This window comes from Pelophylax lessonae (assembly GCF_965119305.1).
Source record: "Pelophylax lessonae genome assembly, chromosome: 1".
Lineage (NCBI taxonomy): Eukaryota > Metazoa > Chordata > Amphibia > Anura > Ranidae > Pelophylax > Pelophylax lessonae.
The window spans coordinates 26892471-26920285 of record NC_138768.1 but is presented as its reverse complement, the minus strand read 5'-3'; the positions used below and the strand labels follow the sequence as shown (position 1 = coordinate 26920285).

At 47.5% G+C, this 27815-nt stretch overlaps 1 protein-coding gene across 2 annotated transcripts in view; it reads left to right on the top strand.

Moving 5' to 3' along the window:
• LOC309563189 (vomeronasal type-2 receptor 26-like) overlaps positions 1-27815 on the top strand; it is a gene marked incomplete at its 3' end in the record, with an annotated part of 305613 nt that overhangs the window by 238674 nt on the left and 39124 nt on the right. The window contains exon 1 of one of the 2 annotated variants that reach the window (XM_082267547.1): positions 5117-5174. The exons of the other annotated variant lie outside the window; for it this stretch is intronic. Within the exon in view, the coding sequence (XP_082123673.1) occupies positions 5130-5174 (45 nt within the window). The 5' untranslated portion in view covers positions 5117-5129. Of the gene's footprint in view, positions 1-5116; positions 5175-27815 lie in introns of those variants that run through there. 2 annotated transcript variants of the gene reach the window in all.

Sequence of the window (27815 nt, the reverse complement as noted above, 5' to 3'; positions counted from 1 at the left end):
TTTGCATGAAAAATTATCCAGCGGATCGCTTTTGGTCTGTTCACAATGAAGCAACGACCTTATCATCTGGGGTTTGCCAACATTGCCAACACACTCCTAGAGGTGATCGCTTCATTGTGATACGCAAGCCCCTTCACCACAACAAGGTAACGATCGCGAAGGGGAATTGACACATGTATTTGCCTTTTTTTTTTTTTTGCAGTCACAGTGCAGCACCAGAGGCCAGAAAAATTAGGCACGTACACATGCCTGAAAAAGTAGGTATTGTTGCAGCTGCTGCTGTAGCAGCGGCCGGAAAAATTTAGGTTTTCCAGGCAGAAAGTTCACTAAAATATTGCAGCTTGAACCGTAGTTGGTGGCGGAGAAGTCACGTAAGTCATCCGGCATGCAGAGATTAAATACAGCAGCATGTGGACCGTTTTTAGCCCAAGGCATCTCATCAGGCCTTTTTTAGTCAAATGCATCCCCCACTGTCAGTCCCTTCAGGATCCATGCCTCATTCATCTTAATAAAGGTGAGGTAATCTAGACTTTTTTGACCTAGGCGACTTCTCTTCTCAGAGACAATACCTCCTGCTGCGCTGAAGGTCCTTTCTGACAGGACATTTGAAGCGGGGCAGGCCAGAAGTTCTATCGCAAATTGGGATAGCTCAGGCCACAGGTCAAGCCTGCACACCCAGTAGTCAAGGGGTTCATCACTCCTCAGAGTGTCGATATCTGCACTTAAGGCAAGGTAGTCTGCTACCTGTCGGTCGAGTCATTCTCTTGAGGGTGGACCCTGAAGGGCTGTGGCGATGCGTAGGACTTAAAAAGCTCTGCATGTCCTCCATCAACAACACGTCTGTAAAGCATCCTGTCCTTGCCGGCGTGGTTGTGGTAGGAGGAGGATTACTTTAACCTCTTCCCCTGTTAGATTCCCGTTGTGCTGTGACATCACCCTTATACGCTGTGTAAAGCATACTTTTTAGCTTGTTTTGTAACTGCTGCATCCTTTGCGACTGCTGGTAATTCGGTAACATATCAAACACTTTCTGCTTATACCGGGGGTCTAGTAGCGTGGCCACCCAGTACAGGTCGTTCTCCTTCAGCCTTTTTATACGAGGGTCCCTTAACAGGCATGACAGCATGAAAGAACCCATTTGCACAAGGTTGGATGCCGAGCTACTCATGTCCAATTCCTCGTCCTCACTGATGTCATTGAAGGTGTGTTCTTCCCCCCAGCCACGTACAACACCACGGGTACCAGATAGGTGACAACGAGCACCCTGGGATGCCTGCTGTGGTTGGTGTTCCTCCTCCTCAAAGCCACATTCCTCCTCTGACTCCTCATCCTCAGACTCCCCTTCCAGCGTTGCCGCAGGTCTAGCAAGCGATGATAAGGCTGTTTCTGGTGGTGATGGTGACCACAACTCTTCCTCTTCACGCTCATCAACGGCCTGATCCAGCACTCTTCGCAGGGCATGCTCCAGGAAGAAAACATACGGGATGATGTCGCTGATGGTGCCTTCGGTGCGACTGACTAGGTTTGTCACCTCCTCAAAAGGATACATGAGCCTACAGGTATCGCGCATGAGCATCCAGTAACGTGGCAAAAAAATACCCAGCTCCGCAGAGGCAATCCTAGCACCCCAGTCATACAAATACTTGTTGACAGCTTTTTCTTGTTGGAGCAGGTGGTCGAACATTAGGAGTGTTGAATTCCAACGTGTCGGGCTGTCGCAAATCAAGCGCCTCACTGGCATGTTGTTTCGCCGCTGAATATCTGAAAAGTGCGCCATGGCCGTGTAGGAACGCCTGAAATGGCCACACACCTTCCTGGCCTGCTTGAGGACGTCCTGTAAGCCTGGGTACTTCTGCACAAAGCGTTGTACAATCAGATTCAACACATGTGCCATGCACAGCACATGTGTCAACTTGCCCAAATTCAATGCCGCCAACAATTTGCTTCCGTTGTCACACACCACTTTGCTGATCTCCAGTTGGTGCGGGGTCAGACACTGATCCACCTGTGCATTCAGGGCGGACTGTAGTGCTGGTCCGGTGTGACTCTGCTTTCAGGCAAGTCAACCCCAAGACAGCGCGACACTGTCGTATTCGGCATGTGGAATAGCCCCTGGGGAGCTGGGGGGGGGTGCAGTTGGTGTGGAGCAAGACGCAACAGCAGAAGAGGACTCAGCCGAGGAGGTTAGCAAAGAGGATGGAGTAGGAGGAGTAGTGGAGGTGGCAGCAGGCCTGCCTGCAAGTCATGGCAGTGTCACCAACTCCTCTGCAGAGCCACGCATTCCATGCTTGGCAGCCGCCAGCAGGTTTACCCAATGTGCAGTGTAAGTGATATACCTGCCCTGACCGTGCTTTGCAGACCAGCTATCAGTGGTCAGATGGACCCTTGCCCCAACACTGTGTGCCAGACATGACATGACTTCCTTTTCCACAATAGAGTACAGGTTGGGGATTGCCTTTTGTGAAAAAAAATTTTGGCCGGGTACCTTCCACTGCGGTGTCCCAATAGCGACACATTTTTTGAAGGCCTCAGACTCCACCAGCTTGTATGGTAAAAGCTGGCGGGCTAAGAGTTCTGACAAGCCAGCTGTCAGACGCCGGGCTAGGGGGTGACTCTGTGACATTGGCTTCTTACGCTCAAACATTTCCTTGACAGACACCTGACTGTGGGCAGATGAGCAGGAACTGCTGAAGGTGAGAGGCAGAGTGGCGGGTTGTTGATAGGGGGCAAGGAGGACAGCAGTGGTTGACGTGGCTGAAGATGCTGGACCAGGATGAGGATGGTGGCTTTGAGTTTGTGTGCTGCTTTTACTCATGTGTTGATCCCATAGGCGTTTGTGATGTGAGATCATGTGCCTTTGCAAAGCAGTTGTACCTAGGTGGGTGTTGGACTTCCCACGACTCAGTTTCTTTTGGCACAGGTTGCAAATGGCATCGCTGCTATCAGAGGCAGACACACAAAAAAAATGCCACACTGCTGAGCTTTGCAATGACTGCATTCTGGTGGTGGCAACAGCTTGCGTTGATTGGCGTTCTGTCTGGCTGACCCCGGGTGCCGATACATGCTGTCTGGAAGCCTTTGATTCTAACCTTCACCTAATGTTCTTTGGCTGCATATATAATCTGATGTAGTGAGAATGCCCCATCTGCACTCTCTCCTTTTAGCAGATTGTTGGAAAACTTTGAAGATAAGCAATTTTTTTCTACCTGTCCAATCTTCACTACTGGCATGGAGAGCTCTGATGGACCATCCAGGGGATCCTTCCAAATTCCAATGTATTTCCATGCCATTAACCGCATTGGTAATCCACATCCCATAATTGTCCATAATTTTCCATCAAAAAAAAGTCCTCCAAAGGTATTCAGTGGGTGGAAGACATTTTGGACAACAACAATACACTTAAACCCATCTCTGGTCCAAACAGTATTCCTGACATGGAGCTTTATACGTATATTAGAATTTAAAAATTCATACCTAACAATCCCCTACAACCTCTTCTTCTATCCCCTCAGGTATGGCAATACTACAGTGCCAAAGGGACTCCCCTTCTATATAATACCCCCCCAAAGTAAAACTACATTCTATAAATCCAACCCTCTTTTGCAATAGGAGGAGCACATACACTCCAGTGCAAATTCTACAGGCTTTTAAAGTAAGTATACACAGAGAATCTCTAGATGCGTTAACTCTCACAAAAATTATATCCCTTTGGTACCTGACCCCCTTTAGATTGCTTCAATATTATGCCTCTAGATCACGGTGGGGAACCTCCTCCACACATTTTGGTCACGTAAAAACATCACAAGTTTCTGGAATCAAGTATTCTGTCTCAACTCCTCATCCACTGGGATTTTCACATCACCATCCCCAGCTCTTGCCATTCTAAATCTAAGAATCAAAAACTTCCCATCTAGATATCATTCAATTGTTGCACATATTCTTCTAGCCTCTAAATCAGTCATTACCAGGCACTGAAAGAAAGATACAGATCCTAACCTATCCAAGGTAGGGGCCTCTGTTAAAATTACTTATACATATGAAAAAGCATTGTCTCTACAATCAGGCCTGAAAAAGTTTGATTATAACCATGGGTTTCATGGCTTACTTCTTAATGTTGTTTTTGACTGTGTATTGTAACTCTGACACTACATGTATTGGCTGTACCTTATACTGATGTAGTCTACTCACATGTTGTTTCTATGTTTTCTTTTTGTAAAATTCCAATAAAACTTACTGAAGTAAAAAATTTTATTTGGGTACAGTGTTGCACGACTGAAAATGCTTAAAATTGGCCTGGGCAGGAAGGGGGTAAAAATGTTCAATATTGAGGTGGGTAAAGAGGTCACATAGAGCATTTAACAAAAAAGGGAGACATTACGAAGAAATATATTAAAATGTACAATGATCACGGACAACTTCATAACCAAGAAAAAGTAGCATATCGGGGGAGATACTCCCTTACAGCAGTTGTTGTCCCTAAGTCTCATTTTTTTTTCCCACTAGTAGAATTGACAAGTTTGAAATTGTTCAGTAGAAAGTTAAAGGGTAAGTTCACCTTTTTAAAAAAAAAAAATAATAATAATAATAAATACACATTTTTTTTTGCCGGTAAAAAATATGCATTTATCATTATTTTTTCCTAGGAGCCTGGAAAGTACCGACAGCTACTAAGGCTGTCAGTAATTATAGTCTTCCCATTCACAGAATACTGTGAATGAATGACGCGGCTGGCCGGTTGGAGCCACCGCCACTTTTTTAAATTAGTGACAGCTAGCAGGGAGAGAAAACATCCCCCACTAGCTATCAAAATGGGGAATTCGGGGGAGCGGAGGCCGGAGCATTTGCAACATGTTACACCCTGAATATGGATGTAACATCTAACATCTTATAAAAGGTGAACTTATCCTTTAAATTGGTATGATGGTAATATGTATATTTCTGTCTTCCATGAAAAGCTGCACAAATATGTGAGAAATGTTTATTACATGGAACCATCCGGAGACAAGATCTACTTCAATGAGAGAAGAGAAGTTCCAACTGATCTTATTTTGGAAAGCTGGGTTTTTATTAACAGTACATATTATTTCACTTATCGAATTACCATTATAGGACCAGACTTTGTGCCTGAAATGCTTACCAATATGAGTAATCCCATCTTCTGGAAAAGAGGCAAAGTAAGACTTTACTAGATTGTTCTCTGTTTGTATTGTTTGCTGAAGAGGCTCATAATTAGAATGTCTAGGGATTGTTTAGTTTTATTTTATTATATACATACAGTACTTGCAAATATACAGCACCTCCTGTAAGTGAAAGGGGACACTCATGGAGTCATTCTCTAGAATGTTATAATATAATATATACATACACACACACAGCATATATACTATATATATATATATATATATATATATATATATATATATATATATATATATATAGATAGATAGATAGATACTGTATAGATATGGGCTTCGTGTTCGAGTCAAACCTAAGTTTGACTCAAACACAGCCCATTTGCCGAATGGCAAACAAATGGAGTTCCCGCATCCGTAATGCACTGTGCACTGGCAGTGCATTACATGATTGGCCAAAGCATGAACACTGCCCTCCATGCTTTGGCCAATCAAATCATCTGTGCCATGATTGGCCAAAGGCAGGTGCCTTTAGCCAATCATGGCTCAGGGGCATCTGTTAACCATGTGCCAGCCGCCCCAAGTACATATACTGCGGCGGTCAGCCCCGTGCAGGCAAAGTCACTCGCCCACAAGCTTATAGGGGGCGAGCGCGCGCCGTGGGAGGCACGCTACCACCCCCGCTCGTTCCCTGACATCCCCGCGCGAGTGACTAGCGGCTCCGATGTCCACTGGCCACTTACGATCTCCCGCTGTAGAGGGAGAAAGGCAGGCGGCTGTTGTAAACAAAGCCGCCTGTCATTCTCCCTGGTGTAACTGCAGAGACTATACAATCCTGCTATGTAGGATTGTATGTCTCTGCGGTTAAACATCACAAGCCACGCCACTTGAAAGTTAGAATCACGCCCCTAGGGACACACTTAACCTCTTTATCACTAATAAAGTTAACTCCTTCCATGCCAGTGTCATTTTTACAGTAACAGTGCATATTTTTAGCACTGATTACTGTAGTAATGTCACTGGTACCCCCAAAAGTGTCAAAAATGTTAGTCAGGGGTCCAAACTGTCCGCCGCAATGTCACAGTCCCACAAAAAAAATTGCAGATCGCGATTAAATAAAAAAAAAACAAATTGGCCTAAAATTTTAAACATTTTGATTAAAAAAAAAAAAAAAAAAAACAATAAAAATAACATAAATCTTTCCTGTAGTTAGTAAACGCAATACCTTTTGCGCAAACCAATCAAAATCCGCTTATTGCGATTTTTTTTTTTTTATCAAAATATGTAGCAGAAAACAAATAGGCCTAAAATTTTTAAAATTTAGATTTTTACATATTTTTTTTTGAGAATTTCATATAAAAATTTGAAAAATGTTATCTTTTCAAAATTGTCGCTCTTTTTTTCTTTATAGCGGAAAAAAGTTAAAATTGCACAGGTAATCAAATACCACCAAAAGAAAGCTCTGTTTGTGGGAAAAACAAAGACGTCAATTTAATTTGGGTACAGCATTGCACGACCGCGCAACTGTCCGTTAAAATCACACAGTGCCGAATCGCAAAATAGGCCCTGGTCTTTGAGCAGCCAAATACTCTGGGGCTTAAGTGGTTAAACTCACTACACACTCCCTGTAGGAATTCCACTTATAAATCATCCACGGGCCAAGGGATTCGAACCCACAACTTCTCAATTGCAAGCCTTGTATTCTACCAACTACGCCATCGTCAAGCTTGCTTAGGCTGGACACACTCTCCCTGCCTAACTTCTAGAGATAGAAGTTAATTAGGCAGGGAGAGTGTGCTCAGCTTAAGCAGGCTTGACAGTGGTGTAGGTGGGAAACGACAAGGTTTGCAATTGTGAGGTTGTGGGTTCTGTTCCCTTGCCCCCTGGGTGATTCATAAGTGGAATTCCTTCAGGGATAGTGTAGTATAGTTAATAATACATTGCTGGCAGGGAGAGAGATTATTGCTCTTTACAGTTTGTTGAGATCAGATAGTGCAGTGTATACCACAAAGTTTTATATATACATATATATAGGCACTTCAGGTTATATCAGTTTATGTCAGTATTGCTGAAAAAGACGACGTGCCCCCCCGCCCCCAGTCCATACCAGGCCCCTCGGGTCTGGTATGGATTTTAAGGTCGCACCAAAATGTAAAAAAAAATGACGTGGGGTTCCCCCTAAAATCCATACCAGACCCTTATCCAAGCACACAGCCTGGCTGGCAAGGAAGGGGTTGGGTGAGAGAGAGAGCCTCCCCCCCCTCAAACCATACCAGGCCACATGCCCTCAACATAGGGGGAAGGGTGGGTGCTTTGGGGAAGGGGGACTCAGGATACCTGAACCCTATAGAGGTTGCACAGACAGCCCAACTCCTCCATGATGCCACATCAATATGTGCCATTGCCAGAAGGTTTGCTATGTCTACCAGCACAGTCTCAAGAGCATGAAGGAGATTACAGGTGACAGGCAGTTACTCTAGGAGAACTGGACATGGTCAAAGAAGGTCCTTCCCAAACCCATCAGCAGGACCGGTATATGCTACTTTGTGCAAGAAGGAACACGATGAGTTCTGCCAGAACCCTACAAAATGATCTCCAGCAGGTCACTGGTGTTAATGTCTCTGACCAAACAATCAAAAACAGACTTCATGAGGGTGGCGTGAGGGCCTGACGTCCTCTAGTGGGCCCTGTGCTCACTGCAAGAACTGGCAGGTCCACCACTGGTGCCCTGTGCTTTTCACAGATGGGAGCAGGTTCACCCTGATCACATGTGACATATGTGAAAAGGTCTGGAAATTCTGTGGATAACGTTATGCTGCCTGTAACATCATTCAGCATTAGTGATGGGCGAACATCGAACGGGGCGGTTCGCAAACTCCATCTGCGAACTTTCTCAAATGTTCGCGGCGGACCCCATTCACTTTAATGGCAGGCAAACATTATAAACCTACAGGTCATATTTGCAGCCACAAAATACTTACTAGCTGTGCACACATAGTCCCACAACATGGACACTGACATACCTGAAGTATTGCTATTGGAAAAGTTGCCATAAAAAATATTTTTTTTTTTCCAGCCAAAAAATTATTCTTTTTTTTTTCTAAATCAGCCAGAACTGACAGCAGCCAGTAAATACATGTCAAATACATATAGGGTCCATTCACACGTCTGTAAAATGGGTCCACATCCATTCCACAATTTAGCGGAACGTTTACAGAACCATTGCTTTTTAATTCCAGTCTGAAAAATTAGGCATTCACAGGATAAAGAAGTAAGTGTCGGCCAGTACAGGCACCAAACATTAGCCAACAGGCGTTCACCTGACAGTAAAGAACTTTGTATTCTGTGGCTGGAGGTACATTAGGCATTTACAGGATACATAAGTAAGTTTCAGCCAGTACAGGCCCCAAAAATTAGCCAACAGGCATCCACCTGACAGCAAAGAACTTTGTATTCTGTGGCTGGAGGTTGCTGTGTGGATCAGGTACAGACTGTATAGTGACACAAGTCGCTAGCTAATAGGTCCACAAAAGTCTTCTGTCAGTGTAGGGAGAGGTTGCTCTGTGGAGCTGGGACAGACTGTAGCAATTAGGCATTCAACGGATGTTCTATTCTCACTTCACGTATGCCCCAGGTGTGTGCAGCTCAACATACAGCTAAACCTTTAATCCTGCAATAACCAGTCCTTTTGTAACTTAAGGCTTTATTCCAGAGATAGAATAGTGGAACCTCAGAGGCTGTCTGGCTGTGTCACAAGGTGTTCTAAAATGGAGATTTTCTCAGAGAGGGGTGGAACTAATCCAGCAATAGATAACAGGAAGTACCATAAAGTGCTGTTTAACAGTCTATGTCACAGTGGCATCTTGTGGCCAATATTGGTATTACAAGTTCCAATAGCATTAATTATTTCCTTATGCTGGAGGCATGACAACGGACATAAAAGGCCTTTTATGCCGCTGTATTTACCTAAGACAAGGACCATGCAATGTTATGGGTGGTGGCGGATATTTGTGGCCTGTCATGAGGAATTTGAATAAAACATGGTCTACTGGTCACATGTGTTGAATTCCTCTGAGATCCATGTGTTGAATTCCCCTGAGGTAGTCAACACTGTCGTGAGCTAGACGAGTGAGCTTATCGGTCACCATCCCCCCTGCTGCGCTGAACATCCTTTCAGACAGGACACTGGACGAGGGGCAAGCCAACAGTTCCATTGCAAATTGTGCAAGCTCTGGCCAGAGGTCAAGCCTGCCCACCCAGTAGTACAGGGGTTCATCACTTCTCAGATCGTCCACATTGGCCGTTAACCCGATGTAGTCTGACACCTTTGCGGTCAACGCATAAGTCAAGGTAAGAACAACACTCACCTAGGGACGATCCACTGGACGGATGGAAAATAGGGTTTCCATCCGTCCAGATTTGACGGATCGGATTGGATCTGGTGTCAGCGGACATGTCTCCGCTGACATCCGATGCCCCATAGACATGCATTGGGGGACCACAAAAAAAACCGGATCTGAACGGTCCGCCTGTGTGAAAGGGGCCTAAGAAGGCACCTGGACTACCATCATCAAGCCCAGTGGGAGCAACGCCGTCAGAACCCACAAAGCCACACTCCAGGCTTTCACCATCCAGCCTCTTCTCTTTCTCCTCTCTCCTCACAATTGTCCTCCACTCCACCTTCCATCATGCTGTCCTCACGTTTTTCTAGAAAAAGGCAGGCTTCCATGACCCAAATGTTCGAGGGTAAAAAAATGATGACGCCGGATAACCCTGTTGCCCAATGGTTGACTGCTAGCTTGTCAGAACTGATAGCTCGCCAACTACTGCCATATAAACTGATGGACTCGGAGGCCTTTCCTAAAATTTGTGGCCATTGGAACACCACTATGGAAGGTCCCAGGAAGGAAATATTTCTCGCAGAAGAGCATCCCAGAGCTATATGGCCATTTTCAGTGGCAAGTGAATGTATCTGTGGCACACAGTGTCGGTGCCAAGATACATCTGACCACAGACACGTGGTCTAGCAAACACAGACAGGGAAGGTATATAACTTTTACTGCCCACTGGGTGAACCTTCTGACGGCCGTCAAGCATGTAACCCGTGGCACCCATGTCGATTTATTTTTACCACCATGGATTGCATGCAGGCCTGCCTCTTCTCCTCCTCCTACTCCATACACCCTCTCCTCCTCGGCTGACTCCTCCTTTTCCGCTGCTACCATCTCTTCCGCTGCGCCACCAAAGATCCCCAGAACCTATTCGACATGCGAGGTGAGACGTTGCCATGCTGTGCTGCGTCAGTTGTGCCTGGAAGCCAAGAGCCACACTGGTCCTGCACTCCTTTCAGCTTTGCGTTCACAGGCAGATCAGTGGCTGACACCGCTCAATTTGACAGTTGGTAAAGTGGTGTGCGACAACGGTGCCAATCTGCTAAACGCGCTCTAACAGGGAAAAATTACACACGTGCCATGCATGGCACACATCCTGAACTTGGTCGTGCAGCGATTCGTTGTAAAATATCCTGGGCTCCAGGACATCTCGCGGCAGGCCAGGAAAATCTTGAGCCATTTCAGAAGATCTTACACAGCTATGGCTCGCCTTGCTGACATTCAGCGGTGACACAACCTGCCTGTCAGGCGCCGTATTTGTGACTGCCCGACGCGATGGAACTCAACGTTGCATATGCTTGATAGGCTGCTCCAGCAGAAACGTGCAGTTAACGACTACCTGTACGAACTCTGCAGCAGGACAGGTTCTGGGGAGCTTGGGTTTTTTCACTTCGCCAGTGGCTGCTCATGCGGGACGCATGCAGACTTCTGCGACCATTCAATTAAATCACCAAACTGGTGGTCAGTCATGGCCAGGGTGCCATCAGTGACATCGTACCTTACATCTTCTTTCTGGAGTGTGCATTGTGTCGTGTCATTGATCAAGCCGTTGAGGAGCAGGAGCAGGAAGATGAGGAAGTCGCAATGTTGGATAAATTCCCAGGGGGTGCTACTCCATCTGAGACAAGTCAAAAGCAGGAGTCTGAAGAGGAGACAGAGGAGGATGGTGCCGGGGCGGAGGAGGAGGACCAAGAAGATCATGCTTTTAACCTTTCTGGGATCCCTGGTGTTATCTGTGGATGGGGGGAGGATAACGAGGATGACATTATCCTGGATGATGAGCTGGAGCCAGGCCACTACACCGCTTCCAGTTTAGTGTGAATGGGGGCCTTCATGCTCCAGTGTTTTAAGGGGGACCCCCGTATAAAAATCATAAAGGGCAAGGACCAGTACTGGGTGGCAACCTACTTAGACCCCCGGTACAAACCAAAAATGGCGGAAATGTTACCACCATCACACAGGGTGGTCAGAATGCAGCACTTCCAGGCCTTTCTGCAAGAAATGCTGCATTCTGCTTTTGCGTGCACTGGCAGAGAAATTTCCAGTCACAGAGAGACAGTTGGGGTAGCAATCCAACAGAGCCTGCAAGAAGAAGGCAGTTTGAAGATGTCTTAGTCACTTCAGATATGAGATCCTTCTTTCAGCCGACCCATCGACAGCTGTACTCCGGATCCTGCATCAGGGAACGCCTAGACCAACAGGTGTCCAATTACATTGGGTTAACGGCTGATGTGGAAGCTCTGAGGAGTGATGAACCCCTGGTTTACTGGGTGGGCAGGCTTGACCTCTGGCCAGAGCTTGCACAATTTGCAATGGAATTGTTGGCTTGCCCCCTGTCCAGTCTCCTGTCTGAAAGGACGTTCAGCGCAGCAGGGGGGAACGTGACCAATAAGCGCACTCGCCTAGCCCAGGACAGTGTAAGCTACCTCACATTTATAAAAATGAATGAGGCATGGATCTCTGAGGAATTCAACACATGTGACCAGTAGACCGTGTTTCATTTAAATTCCTCATGACAGGCCACAAATATCCGCCAGACCACCATACACCCACAACAATTCCTGGTCCTTGTTTTGGCTAAATACAGCGGCATAAAAGGCATTTCATGTCCATTGAATGCCTAATTTTTGGGGCCTTTCATGGCCGACAATTATTTTTTCTGTCAATGCCTAATGTACCTCCAGCCTGAGAATACTACATTCTTAGCTGTCAGATAAACCCATGTGGGCTAATTTTTGGGGCCTATACTGGCCGACACTTACTTCTTTATCCTGTGAATGCCTAATTTTTCAGACTGGAATTGAAAATCAATGGGTCTGTAACCGTTCCGCCAAATTGTGGAATGGATGCGAACCCATTTTACAGATGTGTGAATTAACCCTATATGTATTTGACATGTATTTACCGGCTGCTGTCTTTTCTGTCTGATTTAGGGGAAAAAAAAATTTTGCTGTAAAAAAAAAATAAATAATAATTTTTTAGGGCAACTTTTCCAATTGCAATACTTCTGTTATGACATTGTCCATGTGGTGGGACTATTTGTGCACAGCTAGTAAGTCTTTTGTGGCTGAAAAAATGACCTGGAGGCTTTTAAGGTTAGCCTCCTATTAAAGTCAATGAGGACCGCTGCAATTCGTGGACATTTGAGACAATTTGCGGCTGACGTTTGCGAACCGCCCCGGCCGATGTTCGTCCATCACTAGTGATTGGTTGATTAACCACTGAGTTGAGAAAGGTGACTTGCTTCTCATTTGGGAAGTACAGGTTAGCCAGTGTAATTAGTCAGTTGACTAGATTCCCCTTCAAAAAGAGGAATCTGTCTTTGGGATCCGTGAGGACATCAGTTTACAGTGATAGGGGAGTGTTTGGAGACAAGTATGGATACTCCTTTGGTCTTTGCTAGACTATTAGTGGCATGATTAGCTATTAGAAAGTGAAGGTTAGTCAATAGTCAACTAAGGTATTTGATTGGTGTGGAAATTATTTTCCTGGATTAAGACAATATCTGCCTTCATTATCCTCGCTAGCAGTAAAAGTTGAGAACATTTCTCTGGTTTATTCAGTCCCTGTGTATTAATTGAGATTATTTTCAGGGTCCTCTGCCTGAGTATGCCCTCTTTGAAATGAAAGTTGGTCAAGCCGCATACTACGTCTCTTGGCGGGTCTGTGTCCTTACCCCTAGGTCACAGAGCTCGGTGAATCTGCTCCATTTCAATTGTGGTGGTTCTGGATCTGTCAAGGGGGGTCGTTAAATATGGCTGTGACCACTTGTTTTATCTGATCCTGTTCCATCGATTCAGGAACATCACAAACTCGAAGATTATTTCTACAGCCTTGATTGTCGAGGTCTTCCAGGTGTCTGTGCATGTCTCTCATTTGAAGGATCTGGGCATCCTGTGTTGTATAGAGCTGTTGAATGTGTGACTCCTGATGGGATGTGAGCATTTCTACATCTTTTACTCTCTCTGCAATGTTATGGAAAATCTTGTTTAAGGTTGTCAATGGCAGCTGAGAATGCAGAAGATAATATATGATGAGTTTTTTACTCTCTTAACCACCTCTGGACCGGAAGGTTTTCCCACTTAATGGTTGGGATTCAAACCGATGACCCTTGGTGCTGCCTTTATTGGTTTTCCATTTGCCTATTAATAAGAACAGGAAATTGTACATAAAATCTAGTTTAAAAAAGTATACGGAACGGCCCATGGTTTATTATTATATATATATATATATATATATATATATATATATATATATATATATATATATATATATATATATATATATATATATATATATATAGTGCATTCATAAAGTATTTAGACCCCCCCCCCACCTTCACTTTTTTCACTCATCTGGCACTACTAATTTGCCTAGGGTGGGCACCCAGGGCAATTGCCCAGCATCTAGGTGGATGGAGAAGAAGAGGGGACATAGCCAGGTGGGTGAGGAGAGGACGGAGCCAGGTGGACAGAAGAGAGGAGGGGAAGATGGAGCCAGGTGGACAGAGACGAGGGGGATGCTGCCAGGTGGAGGTGAGCACAGAGCAAGGTGGACAGAAGGGAGGGGAGGGGGGATGCAGCCAGGTGGGGGGGGAGTGGAGGATGGAACCAGGTTGATAGAGTAGAGGAGGGGAGGATTGAGCCAGGTGGAAAGAGGAGAGGGGGGTGCAGCCAAGTGGAGGGAAAGACGGAGCCAGGTGGATAGAGGAGAGAAAGGGAAAACTGAGCCAGGAAGACAGAGGAGAGAGAGGATGCAGGCAGGTGAAGGGACCGATGGAGCCAGGTAGATAGAGGAGGTGAGGGGAGGACTGAACCAGGTGGACAGAGGGGAGGGGGGTGCAGCCAGATAGAGGTGAGGATAGAGTCAGGTGGACAGATGAGAGCAGGGGATGCAGCTAGGTGGAGGGGAGGACAGAGCCAGGTGGATACAGGAGAGGGGGGATGCAGCCAAGTGGAGGGGAGGACAGAGTGGATGCAGCCAAGTGGAGGGGAGGACAGAGTGGATGCAGCCAGATGGAGGGGGCAGAGAGGATGCAGTCAGGTGGAGGGGTGGGTAGGGTAGATGCAGCCAAGTGGAGCGGTGGGACGGATGGATGCAGTCAGGTGGAGGGGTTGGTGGGGTGGAGGTATCCAGGTGAACGGGAGGACAGAGAGGATGTAGCCAGATGGAGGGGTGATCAGGGTGGATTCAGCCAGGTAGAGGGGTAGGCAGGGTGGATTCAGCCAGGTGAAGGGGTGGGCAGGGTGGATGCAGTCAGGTGGAGGGAAGGGCAGGGTGGATGCAGCCAGGTGGAGGGGTGGACAGGGTGAACGCAGCCAGGTGGAGGGGTGGGCAGAGTGGATGCAGCCAGGGGGAAGGGTTGTAGGGGTGGATGCAGTCAGGTGGAGGGGTGGACAGAGAGGATGCAGCTAGGTGGAGGGGTGGACAGAGAGGATGCAGCCAGATAGAGGGGAGGACAGTGAGGATGCAGTCATGTGGAGGGGGGCAGGGTGGATGAAGCTCCTCCCCCCTGTCTTGGCCTGCCTCACCCATCAGCTGATTGCTAGTCTCCGCCCCATGGGCCCGACGGCAGGCTGCAGAGTGGCCAAGAGGGCGCAGACCTAATAGGTGGTTGGCTGCAGAAAGGTTGGGCTAGCACACACGCTCAAGGGGCAGATTAGCTTTGGGCCCCATATGAACAAGTGGCTCGTCTGCCCTGGCCCTCCAAACAAATGCCCGGTATGCCTTATGGCCGGTCAAGGATTTTTTCCATTACCATAGCAAATTTAAGGGAGGGGAGAGGGAAAACCAGGGTCTCATAAGCTGCACTAATTTAAATAGCAAACCTAGGCCACAATTTGCCAAAAAAAAGAGCACAGGCTGGGGCATTACTGCAAGAATTAACACATTAACTACTTGACCTCCAGAAGGTTTTACCCTCTTCATGACCAGGCCATTTTTTGCATTATGGCACTGCATTATTTTAACTGACAATTGCGTGGTCGTGCGACATAGTACCCAAATAAAATTGATGTCCTTTTTTTCCCCACAAATAGAGCTTTCTTTTGGTGGTATTTGATCACCTTGGCAGTTTTTATTTTTTGCATTCTAAACAAAAAAATAGGGACAATTTTGAAAAAAAAAACAATATTTTTTACTTACTGCTATAAAACACATCCAATAAAAAAATTTAAAAATTGGGGGCGTGGCGACCGCCGAGCGTGATGGACGCCTGAGTGAGGAGCTCCAGCTCGTGTCCGGTTCTATCTCTATCTACGGCCCTTCACAGCGCTCCTACCTGCATACCACGCCTGGATCCTTTTAGGGGAACATCTGGGGTACATCGTAGCAATGACAAAGAAGAAAATGAATGCACCCACAGTCCATAAACTTTTGGAATTCTTCAGCCCGCAGACGCATGGTCTCCGCCAAAATGTCGGCTGGGCCGGAGCTTCACACCCGCTGCAGCGTCCTCTAGAGTCCGAGTCGCGGACTGATGACGTCACGGCGCCGACTCCCATGGCGCAGACACAGGGAATGACACCAACAAGGCCTGCACGCTCTGCTTGCCCATTCTCCCTCCACTCCCTCCATGCAGAGCCCAGAAAAATTGCACCCCAGGTGGGAGGAAAGGCCGCAGATCAACAGCATGACTTCTATGGAGGTGAGCAACAACAACCCAGCACCATGCACCACTTGGGCCTACTCCCCACCACCAGACCCATTTGCCAACATTGCTACCACAGGGCAACCAGTTTCTGACACAACTCTAAAAGACATGCTATCCATGCTGCACTCTTCCATGCAGGCCAATATTATGGCCTCCATATCCTACTGCGCCTGCACCGTATTTAAGCCAAACTAGCGGACCTGGAAGGCAGGTCAAGACGAAACAATCTAAAGATTTGCGGTATACCGGAATCGGTTCAACCGAATCAACTGCCAATATTTGTCAAAGACCTGTTCCGCAAAACTGTACCTGACCTTTCTAACGAGGATCTGACCATTGACCGCATACATAGGATCCCCAAGCCTACATTTCTCCCACAGGAAATTCCCAGAGATGTACTGTTAAGGGTGCATTTCTTCCAAGCCAAGGAAAAGATCCTGGACACATTCCGACGCTAAGACCGCCTCCCTGAACAACCGGCATCTCTCCAAATTTTACCTGATTACTCTCAGTATACCCTCCAACTCAGAAGAAACCTAAATACACCACAAAAGCCCTGCGAAATAACAAAATCATGTACAAATGGAAGTACCCTGCCAAATTGTGCGTGACCTACTTGGGTACTACATCCCAAATCACCACCATGGACCAAGGCATTCGCCTTCTCTGACAGTGGCACATCCTTCCTGACACCTCCGATCATCACCCTGGCCCCATTGATCTACAACCACAACGTCTACAGTCCGAATGGCAAGTTGTTTCCAGGCCTTCCAGATCCTCTCAACGCCACAAATAGGGACCGCTGTATGATCCTGAACCGGTCACACCTGCCCTCCCGCTGTTCATAGCACCCCACTATCGTGCTTGCAACCCCACCAACCACGCAGTTACAACTGCTCTTCTGGTCCACCAGACCATGTCTTTTTTACCGTTTTTTGCATTTTTTTCTTTTTTTTGTTTTCCTTTTTTCTCTTGTTTCTTACCTTTCTCTCTGAGCACAGAACTCTTATAAGAAAATTGGAACATTGAACCTTTATTCCTTCCGGACGTCCATGTATGACATGGCGATACAAGGATCAACAGCTCTATCAAGTTCAGACCGTTCTACTTCTTCCCTGGACTAATATGCCGGTAACCACTCTCACAACTCCAACCGTCGCACCCGTAGGTGCACACCAAGTACCGATATGCCTCACACGAGCCACCTCTCCATCACTACGAACTGATCCCGACCTAGCATTAATCCTTAGCTGCCGCATTGACTTCATCTCCCAATACACACCGTCGTGTCTTTGCAACTACTATCGTTAAATGTTAAGGGTCTAAACCACCCTGTCAAACGCTTTTCTATGTGGAAAGAGGCTACGTCTTATAGGGTGGACATTTTAGCAATTCAGGAGACTCACTTCAAACAAGGACACACTCTTTGATGCTCTCATCAGGAATACCCACATATTTTTCTAGCATCCGCTTCCGAAAAGAAGAGAGGAGTCCTCTTAGCTGTGCGCAACTCTGTGTCCTTCGCCTACTCTAGGGTGGCGCAGGACACAGAGGGCAGATACATCATTCTTAATTGTACCATTGATAATTGTTTATACACCATAGTCAATATTTATGCTCCCAATATGCACCAACTACGGTTCCTACATAAACTTTTTACTAAGGTCAATAAGCTGAAGGTGGGTAAATTGATTATGTGTGGGGATTTCAACTTAGTGGCTAATCACACCATGGACACTTCCTCTAGGCGCACAACCTCTGCACCCTCTCTGGCCGCCCTTATTCATTTAGAGGGATTCCATGATGTGTGGCACTACCAGCATGCAGAGGAGAGGGACTACTCTTACACCAGAATATGTTCCTGGTAGATGCCCAAACCCTCCCTCAAATTATTCACACTTTTATCTCCTCCATAACCTGCTCGGATCATGCTGCTATTCACATGTCTGTAGCTGTGAGTTTGACATCGCCATCTACCTATATATGGCGGTGTAATAACTCCACTCTTTCTGACTCCCTTAAATCTCTTCAATCCCAACTACAGGAATTTTTCTCCACCAACGATACGCCTGACATAAACCCTTTTACACTGTGGAATGCCCACAAAGCCTTCGCCAGGGGTATCCTCGTACAATTAACCTCCATATTAAAGAAAAGATTAAATAAAAAACTTACCGACCTCATTGACTAAATCAAATCCCTAGATGATATTAATAAACATGCTCCTTCCCCTGCCACAGTCTCTAAACTCTCCTCCCTACGTTCAAACCTCCGTAGACTCTTTGCCGATAAACATGACAAAATGTTGGCCCGCCTCCGCCTACAATACTACTCTGCTCACAATAAAGCGGGCAAATTCCTAGCGTCCAGGCTCAAGGCGCGGAGAGCTAAAACCAAATTCGAATACATGACCCACCCACATACTGGAATTAAATGGACTCACCCCCCAACAAATTGTGGATGCGTTTGCAGATTACTACAGTTCCTTATACAACCTCCGCTCGGACTCCAGTACTCCCCAACCAACAGATGCAGACATTCAAGCTTTCCTTCAAAAAATCAGTTTACCATCTCTAACAACTGAATCCCTCGCTAGCCTTAATAGCCCTTTCACACCCCAGGAACTAGCCAACGCAATTACTTGCAAAAGTTTTTTATTTTGTAAGACATATGTAGATTAATAACATACAATCTCAGGAAATATTGCATAAGAAAGGTATACAATGTGTCATATACAGAGCCCTCTCGGAAAGGGACTTTGTAATGATAACAATGGCAACAATGCAATACGAGATAGGCATGGTTACTAAAACAGTATTACTAAAACGTCTGAGGATCAGAACAGAATCCCAGCCCGCAAGCAAAGCACAGAAAAATATAACCGTGGACCTCCATGTAAGTTACAAATGCCCTCTGTAAACCAGGAAGGGGAACCCCCCCCCTGAATCTTATGAACTGGGGTTGCATATAATCACCCTCTGAAGATATAGGTCCTGAGAGAGGTAGATACCCTATAAGCCACAAGAAAGGAGGAAGTATGGAATATCCGAAAGGAAGAAAAGGAAAGGAAAAGAAGGAAAGAACACAAGAAGAGAAAGGGGATAGGAGAAAGGATGGAGATGCTGGAGTGGATGCAAGAAGGGATCGGGTGGAGAAAATACAAAACACAGACAATTAGGATGAGGGAGGTGAGATATACAGACGCCAGGGTTCCCATACTGCTTCAAATTCCGCTTGCTTGTCACGGAAGATGCTGACCATCTTCTCCTGGGTCATGATCCAAGAGATTTTGCGTTTGGTCGCCCCCATTGAGACCGAGGGGGACTTCCAAGCCCGAGCCAAGGTAAGCTTCCCCCCCAACAACATGAAATGCATGAGCTTCAAACTGGTTCTGGGCCCTTTTACACCAGAGCCAAGAAGCAGTGCTACTTCCGGGGTCCTGGGAGCCGGAAGCCCGGTAACTTTGCGGATCAGACTAAACAATTTATTCCAAAAACTACGGATACGCGGGCATTCCCACCAAATATGGAGCAAGGAACCCTGATGTCCTCGCGAAAGCAAAGAGGATCAGTCCCCGGGTACATTCTGGCTAGACGGGTGGGAACAAGGTACCAACGCGTAATAATCTTAACATTAGCTTCAACTAGAGATATATTCAAGATACCTTTAAAAGCCCTCCGGAAAATGGAGTTCCAGGTGTCCGGTTCCCACGACAGCTCCAGATCCCTTTCCCAGGAAAGGGCGTAACTGGGCTTGTCAGGTGAGTCGATCAAAGCCCTGTAAATCAACGAAATACCTCCCCTCTGGACTTGAGCTTGTGCACACCAGCATTCATATGAAGTGGCCCGGGGTTCAACATCTGAACCTGCGACCATAGATGATAGGAAATGTCTAATCTGGTGCAACCTAAATTTTTCTGAGGAAGGCATATCAAGCTTACTCGTACAGTGTGCGACTGACAAGGGGCCCTGAGGTGAGAGGAAGTGTCCTATCCTGAATAGTCCCTTGTTGGTCCACCATCGAAAAGCCCTTATGTTTAGTCCCGGAACAAAGTCCGGATTGTTAAAAATATGTGTCAGGGGTTTGTGAGCCGAGATAAGTGTAGGATATGTATATAGTCTATCGCACAGCGCTAATGAGTGAGAGAGGGAAGGTGCCAATACAGGAGGTCTCCTACTTGGAGGAGCCCAAACCAAGTAATCTATGGTGTGATTAGGGACCGATTGTCGTTCCATATCAACCCAATCCGGTCTGCCCCCCATAGCATATACCACCGAGAATTGTGCCAGTTGGGCTGCCTGGTAGTATCTCCAAAGCAGGGGGACCCCTAGGCCCCCCTGTAAGCGGCTTCTGAAGAGGACCCTCCGCGGGAGTCGGGGACCTCTGGTGCCCCAAATAAACTGAACCATCTTGGATTGAAGACTCTGCAATTTCCCTTTAGTTACCTGTATCGGGAGTGATCTAAAAAGGTACAATATCCTGGGGAGAAGGTTCATTTTAACAGAATGAACTCTTCCCAACCAGGAAATGTTCCCTCTGGCCCAAAGTTCCATATCGGTAGACAATTTAGCGAACAGAGGCGGGTAGTTGGCTTGGTACAAAGAGGAGATGGAGGCGGTCAAATTGACCCCCAGGTACGGGATAGAGGTGGTGGCCCAGGAGAACGGAAAATTTTCCCGGAGGGTCTGCAACATTGATTGCGGGAGACTGACGTTCAAGGCTATTGACTTAGAGAGATTTACCTGGAGGCCTGAGATTTTCCCAAACTCATCCAACAGTCTGAGAAGATTGGGACTAGTAATGAGCGGTCTCGAGAGGAAAAGAAGAAGGTCATCAGCGAACAATGCGCACTTGTGTTCTCTACCCCCGCACAAAATCCCTTTAATATCAGGATGGCTTCTGATTGCTATAGCCAGCGTTTCGATGGCCACCGCAAAAATGAGGGGGGACAGTGGACAGCCCTGTCTGGTCCCCCTGTGTATCGGAAACGCGTCCGAATAGTGGCCCTGCAGTTTCACGTGCGCAATAGGAGAAGAGTAGAGGGCTCTTAAGGTGTTTAGGAAAGAGGGGCCAAAACCCCACCTGCTCAAGACATCAAACACATATGGCCATTCAACCGTGTCAAAGGCCTTCTGGAGGTCCAAGGAAAGGAGGAAACCCTGTTGGGGTCTCCCTCCATCCCAGGGGGCCCCCAGAAGAGAAATGATGTCCACAGCCCTTCGGATCTGGTCAGGTCCCTGCCTCCCCGGCATGAACCCCACCTGATCTTTGTGAATATAGCGGCCTATAAAATCCGCCAACCTATTGGCCAATATTTTCGTCATAATTTTTAAATCGTTATTAATCAGTGAGATTGGTCTATAATTTTTAACGTCAGAAGTATCCTTGCCCGGCTTCGGGATAACCGAAATGTATGCGGTATTGGCCGAAGCCTCTAATTGCTGTCCCTGCCTAAGGGAATTAAAAAAACGCGCCAAATGCGGGGCAAGCACTGGACCAAACGCTTTATAATAACCCGAGGAAAACCCATCAGGCCCGGGGGCCGAACCTTTTTTCAAATGCTTAATTACCTCTAAGATTTCTAGCTCCGAGATGGGGGATTCCATGGATTTCATATGAGCCTCGGAAATACTAGGTAATGCCAGGCCATCCAGGAAGGCCGTCCTGCCCTGGATGGTCGCTCCCTCACTAGGAGTGTACAACTGAGAGTAGAATTTGTAAAAAGCGGTCATAATTTTTTGTGGGTTCTGAGTCATGGATCCATCCGAAGTCTTAATTTTGGGAAAAGCATAGGATCTGGGCCTGGGGGAAAGCTTAGCAGCTAGCCGGGGTCCTATTTTGTCGGTTTGGTAATAGAACTGTGCAGAGGACCAACGTAAACTTTTCTCTGCCCGGGTGGTAAGAGCCATGTTCAGGGCCAGACGACCCGCTTCCAAACACTGTCGCGACGCTAGAGTTGGTTTTTTCTTATGTGCCCTAGACACTTCCCGGAATTCCTTCTCCAGTTTAGCTATATCAATTTGATTTTCCCGCTTAAGTTTCGCCGCCAGCTGGATAAGCTTACCCCGCATGACAGCCTTATGAGCAGCCCACACGGTTTCTGGTGAGACCCCGCTTTGAGCGTTCAAATGAAAGTATTCAGTAATGTCTTTTTCCAGCATATTGCAGAGAGAGGGATTACTGAGCAAAGATTCGTTCAGACGCCACCTGCGCACCCCATCCCGTGATCTAGGGGACAGGAGGTCCAAGATGACCACGGAGTGATCCGAAAGAGGTGATTCCCTAATATTCGCTTTAATGGCCAGAGGGACCTCAGCCGATGACAAGAAAATGTGGTCAATCCTGGCAAATGTGCCATGAGGGGCAGAGAAATGTGTGTATTCCCTGGAGGAAGGGTTGAGTTCCCGCCATATGTCTATCAGACCCAGTGAGTTAAGTTGCTTAGCGATGGTGAGACCACGTTTGGGTGGCCCCAAGACCCTAGGGCGCCTAGGGCTGGACTTGTCCAACATCTTATCCAATGACGTGTTGGAGTCACCCCCAACTATCAAGGTACCCGTTAAATACGGTTCAAGCTTCGCCCACATTCTGGTGAAAAACCTAGCCTGTCCCTGATTGGGGGCATAGTAGGACACAAACGTGTAGGAAATCCCCTCCATTGTCCCTGACACCAGAATGTATCTCCCTTCCGGGTCTCTAACTTCTGATGTGGGGGAGAAGCCCAAGTGTTTAGAAAAGAAAATGCCAACCCCTTTTGTCTTATTAGCTGCGTTAGCCAGGAAGAACTGTGGAAATTTGGAGTGTATGAATTTAGGCAAATAAGTATCAGGGAAGTGGGTTTCCTGGAGCAGGAGCACTTCAAATTTTTGGGAGTGTGCATGTTGAAAATATTTCCGTCTCTTAACTGGGGAATTCATCCCCTGAACATTGTGCGATGCAATTTTTAGAGGAGCCAGAGATGGTTTACTAACCGCCATAAATCCAGAGAGGAGCTATAACGCCAATGAAGGACCCACCTGAAGTTCCGAGGAGTTCGGGAAGTCGGAGGAACCGGAGCACCATCACAGCAGTCCACCCACCGTCTGAAGAGGAGACAGAGTCCACTCCAGCATCTGAAGAGAAAGCAGACAGATAAGAGAGAGAAAGGCAAAGAAGAAGAGAAAGAGACGGGGAAGAGGAAGACCAACCCAGAGGCCCCTGAGGCATGTAAGCCAGGGGAGCCCCCTCCCCCCCTAGGTCCGGGCCAGGCCCGCCTAGGCCCAGACCATGAGACAAGCAAAAGTTACCTGTCCGCGAAAGTTGCAGACAGACGTCTGACGCCGCCCAGGGCATATTACACTGGACGGGGTCAGAGGGAGGCGCAAAGCTCGCGCCCCAGACCTACCCGGCCCCAACCCAAATGCTATGATAACGAACATAAACTTAAATACAACATTGTGGTGAGAACCAGGGCCAACCATCCGACCCAAACCCCCCACCCTCCAAACATGTATGTCATTCCGGATGATGAATCAAGGAGTGATGAATCCCTCTACTTCCTCTGGGAGGTGGTGGAAGGACCCGGGCAGAGGCTATACCAACCCAACGGGCGTCAGCCAACAAAACCATGCAACCCCTAGGTCGTCCACCAACCCCCCAAAGCAAAAATGTGACTCCCACCGCAAGGATGAGGTATGGGGGATATCGAGCAAGAAAAGAGCCGTACAGCAAGATTTCAATGTACGGCCAACCTGTAAAAAAAAAAAAAAATAGCAACAGATAGCAAGAATTTAACCAACTTAACACACCCGGCCTGATCCCAGGCCTGAAATTAACCGGGAACAGAGTTCAAAAAAGAGTCCAAGGAGTCCCCTATCTGAGAAAAAAAAAAATGAAAACATTTCTCAGAGAGAGGAGGTGGAAGAAAAATTTGGAACACAAAAAAAAGGGGCTGGAAAGCAGTTCAGGTGACATGCGAGTCCTTGGATCGCTTAGATTGCTTCTTCACCCACGCCTGGGCAATGGGGCTGGCTGGAGAAGGCCTTTTGGATGGGCCAGCTGGAGCCGGGGATGTAGAACGTGAAAGTTCCAGGGAGATGATGCCCAATTGTAGAAGGAGTTTTTCGCCTTCCTGAAAGCTAGAGAAACCAAGTGTCTTACTCTTGTAGGCGAAAGAAAGACGAAATGGGAACGACCACCAGTACTTGATTGCCTTTTGGGTTAAAGCATGTAGAAGCGGTTTAAGAGAACGCCTTTTCTGGATCGTCAGGGGCGATAAGTCCGCGAATATTTGGACCGGGTGTCCTTGAATTTCCAGACGATCAGAGGACCTGGCCAGTCGCATGACTTCTTCCTTCACTTTATAAAAGTGTGGCTTTACCACAATGTCCCTGGGGAGATTATCCTTCCGGGGTGCTTGAAGGGCCCTGTGTGCCCTGTCTAACTCCAGCCTATGTGCTGGGATGTTGGGAATCAGGGAGGCAATAAATCCTTGGACAGCGTCATGGACATCCTGAACTGCTTCAGGCAATCCTCTAATGCGAAAGTTGTAACGCCGTGAGCGATTTTCAAGGTCATCAATTTTGGAAATGGCGGTTTCCAGGCGATCTGTTAGGTCCTGAATGCGGTCAGTGTTTTGGTTCGTCCTGGAGACTGTTTGGTCCATCTTGGACTCCATGATTTCAATTCTGGAACCCAGGTTTTGTAGGTCTGCTTGAATGGTGTGTGTGATTTGGCTTGCTGTCTGCGCTAAGCCATCAGACAGCATCTTAGAGAAGGCCGACATCATAGCATGAAAGTCCAAAGAGTGAGCAGGGGGAGTAAGCTCAGAGAGGTTGGATACTGAGGGGCTGCACTGTAGGCCTCGGACTGGGGTGTGGAGTAAATCTCCTAAGGTGTGCCTGATGAGCGACTCTGTGGAGGTAGGGGATGGGACCGCGATGATGCTGGTACTCACTGCGCCTTCCGGGAGTGCATGGGGGGTTGGGAGACCCCCTCCGTCGCTGTCCTCCATCCCCTCTGTCCCGGGATCTTGATCCTCCGGCGCGGGCGGCGCCATCTTGTGTAGGCCTGGAGCCTCCGCTCCGAAGCCCGGGTTGCGGGAGAGATCCCTGCGGACCGTCCCCGAGGCCATAGAACTGATCCTTGGTGTGCCCCGAGTTGGATGGTGGGGTCCTGTGTCGGCTGCGCTGCTCAATGTGGCTGTATGGGGCCGGATGGTCTGGGGCGAGACGGAGCCTCGGAGCTAAGCGGCCATCTCCGCTGCTCCGCGCATGCGCACTGAGAAGATATCACTTAAATGTTTCATCGACTGTAATTCATTAATTTGGAATGCAATTTAGAGGCATAGATAAGTCTGTGAGGACGTTATGATCTCTCAGGGTGAAGCTTGTCAGAATTTCTGCTTGCTCAGAAATGATATTGAATGAGATCAGGAAGGCAAATTGTAAAGGTGGATTGAGGAGAGAGGGATCCGCTGTTTAGGATAGATTGTAGCTGAGGCAGAAAGCAGGATAGGCTGGGCTTGAGCAAGTGAAGGATGGCAAAAAGTGAAGAATTCAGTGCCTACCCAGTCCACCGTGATATATGGATCGTCCCTTTAGGAAAAGTCCTGGATGCAGTGTCTGCTAGGCCTCAAACCTGTCTGCCTCCCTGCAGCGTGTATTTCGGACCAAAAAGCAGGATGAAGGTTCCAGGGAGGATCAGATTAGCTGTGGGTACACCGACTCTCCACCCAGGTGATCCTGGGAGCCGGATGGCTGCAGATTGGGGAGTAAGGTAGGCGATGCTCCTCTCTTGCCGATCCTGCTCAAACCCCTTTTTTGTAATCAACCCCGCAAAATATAGGCATCGGCCGATACCTATGCTCCCATAGGGCAGCTGGGGTGAGTGATGGGGCTCAGGATGATGTCCGGCAGCAAGATTATGGTGGATTGCCTCTTAGGCCTAACTAGGCCGCGATTGTAAATCTGCTCCCGGTGGCTCGATTTTGAAAATAATTGGATGATCGTGTCCCCCAGGGTCCTGAGAGGCTGTATGGGGCAAAGATGCGCTGCTCAGGTCCGTATTTAGAGAAGATTGCCACGGATTAGCTATGCGATCGGCGGCGCTCCTCTCCAGTCCGCTTCCAGCCTACTCTGCAAATTTTTACTGATCAGGTCCCCTGGGTGATAGGGTGGGCGGTATTGAGGGTAGATTGTCCTCTGGAGAGGGGATGGAGAGCGGATGCGGCCGGATACTGCTTTAGGAAAGGCCGAGGCTTTTCCTGCGAGTAGGCCGCGGCTGGATGGCTGTGTTCGGCGGCTTTTTCGCTGTAAATTTTAGGTTTATCTGGTCCCCAGGGGTTAGGGTAGTTGATGTGAGTGGCGGAATCTCCTCTAGAGAGGGGATAGAGAGAGGATTGCGGTGGATTATTGCAAGGAGCCGGCGGAGCTCTTCTCCTAGACGTTCGCCATGTTCCTCATCCGGCCACGCCCCCCCTAGCCAACGCAATTAAAAGCCTTCCTCTGAACAAGTCCCCAGGTCCAGACGGTATGACCAACGAATATTATCGCTCCCTTCACGACATAATCTCACCCCATCTGCTGAAAACGTTCTCTGCAGCAATATCCATGGGTAACCTCCCCCAAGAAATGCTCCAAGCAAACATCATTACCCTCCCAAGCCAGGTAAACCCCCTACAACACCAGCTAACTTTAGGCCGATTTCGCTCCTGAATAATGACGTAAAACTGTACGCTAAACTTATAGCTAACCGCCTAGCGCAGATCTTGCCATCTGTAAGATTCTGGTACCTCTAGTACCCTTATTTACTACTTTCTTTTCAATGCGTCCCACCTTTCCCTTTAGGTGGTACGCATATACCTTTAAGAACGATGAGGTCATTGCTGAGCGCCGCAGAGCGGCTATTTCAACCGCCGGCGGTCTCACTCACATCGTTCGTTCAACCTGCTTGGCTGTCCACATGCTTGCTAGTGTGTCTTGCTGTCGGAACCTCCAGTTGCTTTCCTTTGCCTTGAACAGACCGGAACCTCGCTCCTGATCCATGTATCTCGCTACCGGATCACTCCTCATTACCGGACCCCGCTACTAACATTACTAGTGATAAGTACCCCACAGGGGAACCCTCCATAAACCTACTTACACTATATCTATTGCTCACTAAAGACTGTCGCTCTCTATGCAATACTAAACCTATCATCTGCACTGTTATTTAGATTGCTAGCTCTTGAGCCTACTAACATCTATCCTTGCACTGGGTTAGTCTCTCCTGTATGTCATCTGCTATCCTACCACCTACTACCATACATGATTGCTAACCTATCTGCATCCTACCTGTTACCATCTATACTCTCCTGAACATTTCTCTCAAGTGCTTGCCATCTACTGTCACTGTTCATACCTGTCCCTTCAGCACATCACCACTATACTGCTATATACATCTATCACTCCAGGAACATCTTATTGAGTGTGTATATTTGTATGCTGAATCAGGCAGGCCACAGTGATGAGTCTTGGGAGTTGGAATTGGTATTTCAACACATCTCTACATGACTGCTGAGTGGAGATTTCTGCAGCTGCAAATCCATCTTGTTACAAAAACGCAGGAGCGTTACACCATCGCTGTTAAGGGGAGACCAGATGGGGTACGTACGGGGAAGTC